Source organism: Nannobrachium achirus (genome assembly GCF_963921795.1).
Source record: "Nannobrachium achirus genome assembly, chromosome: 9".
Lineage (NCBI taxonomy): Eukaryota > Metazoa > Chordata > Actinopteri > Myctophiformes > Myctophidae > Nannobrachium > Nannobrachium achirus.
Window position 1 is genome coordinate 48,845,918 of NC_137818.1, and position 8,368 is coordinate 48,854,285.

An 8,368-nucleotide genomic window follows, 5' to 3' on the forward strand; every position below is an offset into this window, starting at 1 on the left:
GTTTCGCCTTGATGGGACTCACTTTTTTTCCAGGTGTTTCGCCTTGATTTTGGGACTCACTTTTTGGGGGATTTTGGGACTCACTTTTCTCCGGGTGTTTCGCCTTGATGGCACTCACTTTTCTCCGGGTGTTTCGCCTTGATGGGACTCACTTTTCCTCCGGGTGTTTCGCCTTGATTTTGGGACTCATTTTTGGGGGATTTTCCGGGATTTTGGGACTCACTTTTCTCCGGGTGTTTCGCCTTGATGGGACTAACTTTTTTCCAGGTGTTTCGCCTTGATTTTGGGACTCACTTTTTGGGGGATTTTGCACACACACACACACACACACACACACACACACACACACACACACACACACACACACACACACACGCATCTGGGTGCGGTGCGAATGGTATCTTCTGTATTTTCTGGTGAATTTGGGGAGTTTGATTCCAAATTCAGGAGAAATTCAGGAGAAATGACAATTCAGATGTACTGCAGGAGATGGTGTCAAAATTCGGGAGAGTCCTGATGATTCAGGAGGGTTGGCGACCCTGTGTGAGAGATGGTGTAGTTGTATAAAGAGCTGACTCTCAGTGCAGAGGTCCCATGTTCAAATCTCAGTCCTCCCACTGCTGTAATACATTTTCAACATTAAAATACAAAAGAACGTATGAAAATATCTGTATTGGCATATGGTTTAGCGGCCTGGTGATTGGACTCTCAGTTCAAAGGATCCATGTTCTAATCCGAGTCCTACTAGGAATAAAATGAATACCTCTGATGAGAGATGGTCTACTCTAGTGGTCTAAAGATCAGCCTCTCAGTGCTGAGATTCCAGGTTCAAATCTCAGACCTGCTGTATTACTTGGACCTTTTTCAAGGCTAAAATACAAAAGAATTACTCAATAGCACCAGCAGCTGTCTATGTTGAGAGCTACCGTGTTCAAAGCTAACTTCCCCTGTGTTGCTGTTTTACTTTAACATTTCTTTCAAGGTTAAAATATAAAGAGTTAGTCAAAAGCACTGGAAAATGCGTCTAGTGGTCTAAAGATCAGACCCTCATTTTCAAATCCGAGTTCTCGTACCGATCATTGTTGTTACTTTTCAAGGTTAAAATATAAAAGAGTTAGTCAAAAGCACTAGAAAATGCATCTAGTGCTCTAAAAATCAGAGTTCTCGTACAGATCATTGGTGTTGCTTTTCAAGGTTAAAATACAAAAGAACTATTCAAAGCACCAGGTAAAGTCTGCTGTGGGAGATGGTGTAGTGGTTTAAACATCAGACTCCGAATGCAGAGGTCACATGTTCAAATCTATTCATGTCGTGCTTTGGCCTTTTCAAGGCTAAAATAGAAGAGAACAACTCAAAAGCACCAGGAGATACCTGTTGAGGGCCCAAAGGTGCCTTGGCTCAATGGTATGGTCGCTTGATCGGTTGTCCCTGTTACAGGCAGGTTTCAGACAGGTTCAAGTCCCATGCCCAAGGTACACGGAGGACCATCGTGGAGGGGTGTCCCTCCCCCTGTTTCCTGAGAGCTAAAGGTGGGGGGTTATATCTGAAAGAACTCTGTCAAACAGAAATTTTACAGAAAAATATTTTTATATACATGCCTTGAGACCACTGAAAGAATTTGAGGAAATTGAGACAATTTTAGCCTTAAAAAGGGCAATGTACTCCAGAGATGGACTGTAGGTTGAGTGGGATTTGAACATGGAACCTCTTAGCTGAGAGTCTGAGCATTAGACCATTAGGCCACCTCTCACTGTAAATGTGTTCTGGTGCTTTTGAGTACTTACGTTGTATTTTAACCTTGAAAAGATCCAAGTATTAGAGCAGCAATTAGTAGGGTAACTGGGTTTTGAACACAGAACCTCTGAACCTAAATTCTGATCTTTAGACCACTATACCATCTCCAACCTAAAGATGTCAGGTGCTTTTGAGTAATTATTTGGTACTTTACCCATGAAAATGTCAAAGTAAAACAGCAATGTAGGAGGATTGAGATTTTTACATGGAACATCAGCAATGAAAGTCTGATCTTTAGAGCACTACTCCATCTCTCACTAACTTTTGAGTGCTCTTGAGTTATTCTTTTGTATTTGAACCTTGAAAAGGTCCAAGTAAAAGAGCTGTGACCTATGGGAGGACTGGGATTTGAACATGGCTGCTCTGAACTGAGAGATCAATCATCAGTCCACTAGTCCATATACAGGGTTGTCCTTACTGGAATGTCAGAACCAATAAGATTTCTATTTCTATTTTTTTTAAGGGGGTAGGGGGGAGATTCCCTAAACGGGGTCTGAGGGTCCTCTCCCAAGAACATAATCTTAACATAATATTTTCCTGTGTTTTATTAAATTGAATAGAATTTTACACTAATGATTCGCCATGCAACTCCTTGCAACAAAACTGTTCTATGGTCAACCACACCACAGCAACTGCCATAATGGTTGCATGATGTTGCAAATCAGTGGTTTCAGCCTCAGGGCATAATATAAGAGTTGGCCTATTGACCGGGACAACTAATACATACCGGTATTTAAACATAGCCTACTGGCTTGTGGTTTCATCTCTACTGTGATGCTCCTAGCAGCTTTGTGATATGCAGACTATGGACTGAAGAATATATATATTTATAGGTGTGCCCTGAGACAAAAAAAAACGTTTGAACCACTGGTCTACATAAATGTTCAAGTCCTGGTTGTCCTGTGGTTCAATGCTGGAATGTTTAACTTTACCAACTCAAAGCTAACATATTAAAGAACACTTCAACATTACTAAGAGACGTCTGATAGGTGTATGCTACAAACACAAACAGAACAGAAAACAGAACACAAGGAAATATTATATTTCTGTTAAGAAGTTTTGGGAGGAACCCCAGACCCTCGTTGTGGAGTTCCGTGCACCCCCACCGACCCAAAAAAAGTATGTCCCAAAATCAAGGTGAAACAAAAGGAAAAAAGTGAGTCCCATCAATGCGAAACACCCGGTGAAAAGTGAGTCCCATCAAGGTGAAAAAAATGGAAAAAAGTGAGTCCCATCAAGGCGAAACACCCGGAGAAAAGTGAGTCCCATCAAGGCGAAACACCCGGAGAAAAGTGAGTCCCATCAAGGTGAAACGCCCAGAGAAAAGTGAGTCCCAAAATCCCCCAAAAAGTGAGTCCCAAAATCAAGGCGAAACACCTGGAAAAAGTTGAGTCCCATCAAGGCGAAACACCCGGAGAAAAGTGGGTCCCAAAATCCCACAAAAAGTGAGTCCCAAAATCAAGACGAAACACCCGGAGAAAAGTGAGTCCCAAAATCCAGGCGATACACCTGGAAAAAAAGTGAGTCCCATCAAGGCGAAACACCCAGAGAAAAGTGAGTCTCAAAATCCCCCAAAATCCCCAAAAAAGTGAGTCCCAAAATCAAGGCGAAACACCTGGAAAAAAGTGAGTCCCATCAAGACGAAACACCCGGAGAAAAGTGAGTCCCATTAACACGAAACACCCGGAGAAAAGTGAGTCCCACCAAGGCGAGTCCCATCCAGGTGTTTCGCCTTGATGGGACTCACTTTTTTCAGGTGTTTCGCCTTGATTTTAGAGAGAGAGCTAGATCTCAGACCTTTCAACAAAAAGAACATTCAAAGGTATGTTCGCACAGAGGAAAGAACTTTGCCTATAGAACCAAGGGTTGGTGGTTTGAAACCAGTGAAAAACATTTTCTGTCTTTCACTGTTTTGTATTGTCTTGTATGTCATAACTTTTGAATAAAGATTTATTAAAAATAAATAAAAAAATAAAAACTTGACCAAGTTGAAAAAATCCACCAAATGTTCCTCCTCCTGTGGAAATGGCACAATGCAAAGGCTTTCCACCTATGTTTTCCACAAAGTAGGAAAGCGGTGGAATTTTTTCAATTTGGTCACGTTTTTTTAACTTTTTCCATTGACAATGCATTGGGCGCTTAAAATCAAATTGTTTCAAAATATAAGTCTCAATCATACATGTCCACAATATACTATGATGTCTGTCTCAGTCACTCATAGCATATGTCTCTCTTAGTAGTTTTTTTTTTCTTCTTTTTTTGCCTTGAAAAATACTCCAACATTGAACTGTAGGAGAACAGCCTAGCTAGGATTCCATTATGGAAACTCTGTGCTGAGAGTCCGATAATTAAATCACTACCCTATCACCCAGAATCTCAAGACTTGCGTCTCTTAGCCCAAACCATCCTCAGGGCTTGACATCAACTTTCTGAGGCAATTGTCCTCTGGACAAATACATTTCCCCCCTCCACTCCACAGTCCATAGTCTGCATAGTCTGCATCACAGAAAAGGTGAAACCAGTAGCCAGTAGGTTACATTTAAAGATGTATTAGTTATCCCGGACTGCCCTGACAACAATGATTGGCCTTGCAACATCATGCAACCATTATGGCAGTTGCAATTAAGAGTTTCTTTGTTGCGGTTGACCTTAAAAAACTGTTTTCTTGCAAGGAGTTGCATGGTGAATATTTGGTGCAAAATTCAATAGAACACATGAATATATATATATATATATATATATATATATATATATATATATATATATATATATATATATATATATATATATATATATATATATAGTCTATTATGTATGGAGCAATATAATTACCATGGTTCTCAAAAGTATCAAATTGAAAACATTAAATGGGGGTTTGCCTTTTGATTTCCTTCCTGACTCATGACAGTCAGTCGTGGTGTGACGAGATACAAGACTTTCTGGGAAGTTGCTTTGTTATTATTTTGACTCATGGGGAATGATGCGGAAATTGGCCTTTTTTTATTGCGGTTCCACCCAACAAAATAACGTCATGTCCAGACATTATACGATCCTTCTTATCATTTCACCCTGTGGAAATTCCCACAACAAACCTTTGCCCCAACCACATACAAGCCTACTCCTTATTCGGGAACAGAGAACTTCCTGTAGAGTGAAGAAATACAACTTCCTGTAAAGAGTGAAGGCTGTATTTAAACAGGATATAGGGTCACCTTGATCAATGAACAGATCAATTCATTTATAATTGATTATAGGGTGAGGTTTTAGAAAATACATATCATCTCTGTTGGTTGGAAACCAAGTAGCAGATCTACAAGCTAAAAGCACGTTGCGTTTCAAGCTTACATATCTGCTACTTTTTATACTTTTGTGTGAAGCTGTATTATGATCACCTAGGGCATTAGTTTACGAAAAAGAAATAACAGAAATGTTGTGTCCAACTATCTCTGTCTTATAGACAAGGCGAATCACTTTACTCTTTTGCTTGACTTATATATTTTTGTGCCAGTGGTGTGTGCCAAAAAAATGGCAGATCTAGAAACTCAGAGGAGAAGTCCTTATGCACAGGTGCGTCGGAACAGTATAGTTGATGAATGCGGGAGCACACTGTTTTCACTTACAACAACTTTACTGCTTTACTAACCGACTGAAACGTTGCCTATTAATGTTTTTGTGAGTGAAGACAGTGCAGGACTCCTTTCCTCCATTCGAGATCTACAAACTCACAATGCGTCACAATGCAATGTGATGATGTGAGCTTGTAGATGTGAGCTGCTTTTTTTTGGCACACAGCTATGTATAAATCAAGCTTTAGTTAACGCCTGGTATTCAGGTTAAAAATAAACAGTAACAGTAAAATATGTTTTAAGCCAGTGAAATTAGCCACGAACATGAACCAGAAATGAAGCTTTTTGTAGTCATATGATCCTTTTTGTTTTAGTTTTATTACATCTGTAAACAAAATGCATATCAAAACAAATGTTCAAATCCTATGTACAATAAGTATAAGACCAATTTATTCTTTGGCGCAGAACCAAAAGAAAATGTTTTGATCGAGCAACGCTTATTGAGTGAAACAAGATCGGCCCTTGCCGTCCCCACTTGGCACATTTGCACGGCATTTTCTTTGTATATGTTCTTAATTTTCTATCAACTGTCGACCACTTTTATAATTGTCACTAAACGCGACTACTAGTATTTATCATTGGCAATTCCAAAGATCTGCCAAATCCAGACATCCCACCAGTCCTTTCAACATTTGTAACAACACAGCATTGTGTTTTCTCTCCATTGCAAAGACTCCACGAGTCATGATGGATGAAACAATCATTTTGCTGTCACGTCTCTGTTGCACGGTACTGTCGTCTATGAGCACAAACTGTACAGGAAATGATGTGTCTGAATATTACAACATATTCTATCTACGTATTTACAACACATTTTCAACATGAAGTTGATCAAAGTGCAAGAATTTGGCATCCATGTATGATCCGTTTTTACCCCCTTGTTGCCATCGTGAGCTCAGCCAACATGTTATTTTGATGAATACATTTTTTTCCCCCCAACCATTCTGTATGGTACATTATGTTAATACTATAACTAGGCTATCACATCTGCAGTGGTTGGAGGTGGTCTCCCTACTCTTTCTACTGGTTGACAAATAGTACTGCCTGGAACAACAATATCTCCCCTGGTCAAGCAGGGATTTCCTTTTCGATGGGGGGTATATATGTTTGGTGTCTCAGATGGGAGACCTGGTTTGGAACCCTGGATAAAACCTATCCATGGGTTGCAGCTTCTGAGGACAGGTCCATCAGCAGTTAGTGTTTTTTATCTGTGATAGAGGCAAATGGCGCCATCTGTCTTCCATCTATTTTAGCTGTTTTGCAAGTCCTGTGTGTGTACTGTACACAGTAAAATCCTATTAATTTAGCCTTGCAAGTGTGAGAATATAGACCTGAGGAGTTATTTTAGCAGAGGAGTGGAGCAGTTGATAATGTGTTCCAGGCAAAATATATATATATATATGCATATATATATATATACACCGGTATACTACTTTTTTGAATTGACTGTCAACATATGCAGAACGATTTAAATCACATCTCCACACAGTAAAAAAGTCAATTTATCAACCTTAAACGATTTTCAAACCAATATACCATGTGAGGAGATACATTTAGCTGGAAAAATGGCCCAGGTTATCTTTTTTCCCCCACTCTTATACCGGTCTGGGCAGCGGCCTGGTGACAAACGGCAGCGAGGTGGTGGTGGCGGTGGGGTCGCGGTGGTGCGGGGCCACGCAGCGCATGTTGCCCGTGGTGACGATGCACTGCAGGGGCCACAGCACGATGACCACCAGCAGCACCATGAGCACGATGAAGAGCAGCAGCCTCTTCCAGTTCGTCAGCCGGTCAAACGGGTGCGCGGCCCGAGGCCTCGTCAGCACCGGGGCCTCGGAGCCCACCTTGGTGGCGCCGATGTTGATGCAGACGCAGAGCGCCGCGGGCCCCGCCGGGGCGGGGTCCTTGGAGCACAGCTTCTCCCCCTCCAGCCAGACGGGCCGCTCCTGCTGCTGGTTGGTGGGCAGCCTGCAGAGGAGCTCGCGGCTGGTGGCCAGGGCCGGCGGGCCCTCCTCGGTCAACGTGGTGGGGTGGCGGCAGAGCGGACACAGGAGCTTGCAGCTCCCGCCGCCGCCGCCGCCGCCGCCGCCGCCGTCCTGCTCGGTCAGCGAGATGGACATGAGGCGCGAGAGGCACTCCAGGCAGAAGGTGTGCTTGCAGTCCAGCAGCTTGGGCGTCCTGAAGACGTTGTCGTACGCGTTGCAGCAGATGGTGCACTCCAGCTCGCCGCCGAACAGCTCCGGGGGCATGGCCAGCTGGATGTGCCAGATCTGAGGGGTCTTGGCCATCTTCAAAGTGCCTCGCTTTGCTCCTCACACAGGACCTCTTGCTGATTATCAGCCTTCCTTTACCCCTTTCCAGCTATAGCTCCAAACCACCAGGTGTGGGTTATCTGAAGGGAGGAGAGTAGAATTAGAGATTAGTTTGACATGCATGCTCACATCATTAGAACTGCACATACTGTGAAATCCTCACTGGGTTGCAAGACGAAGAAAAAAATAGAAAGGTTAAAGAGGCATGAAACCCTAGAACGTTAAAAGACGGTAAACGTAAAAGAGGCTGACCCAAGAACACATGGCGTAGGACAGTGAGGGGAAGAGCTGAAGACCCTGCATCACACCTGGGGTTCTATCAATAAAACGACACTGGCCCAGATGGAAATCCTTTGTTGCTGCCCCTACATGCCAGCTGGCATAAATGGCAGCAAGTGGTTTTGTAGTGTGTTTTCCAGTTCAGGTTAAAACATGTCAGGTCACATAAGGCTGAACTTATATCTTATCTAATGTAGGGTTTCTCAAAGTGGGTGCCGTGGCGCAAGTCAAGGGGTGCCGCAGAATAGTTAGACTATATTTGGAATTTATCAATATCACTTCAGTTTAACAACTCTAGACTTACAGTAGTCAAATGGACCTGCAGGGCGATAGGATAGGACGTTCCTGCATGCTGGACAA

General features: G+C 42.6%; 1 protein-coding gene across 1 annotated transcript; it reads right to left on the reverse strand.

The window, feature by feature from the left end:
- Positions 1–2,765: 2,765 nt before the first annotated feature.
- On the reverse strand, positions 2,766–7,705 carry rnf223 (ring finger protein 223; the record flags this gene model as incomplete). Its single annotated transcript, XM_080732841.1, is given in 3 exon segments — positions 2,766–2,790; positions 7,022–7,092; positions 7,094–7,705. Coding segments are annotated over 3 exon segments (708 nt in total).
- Positions 7,706–8,368: the final 663 nt, after the last annotated feature.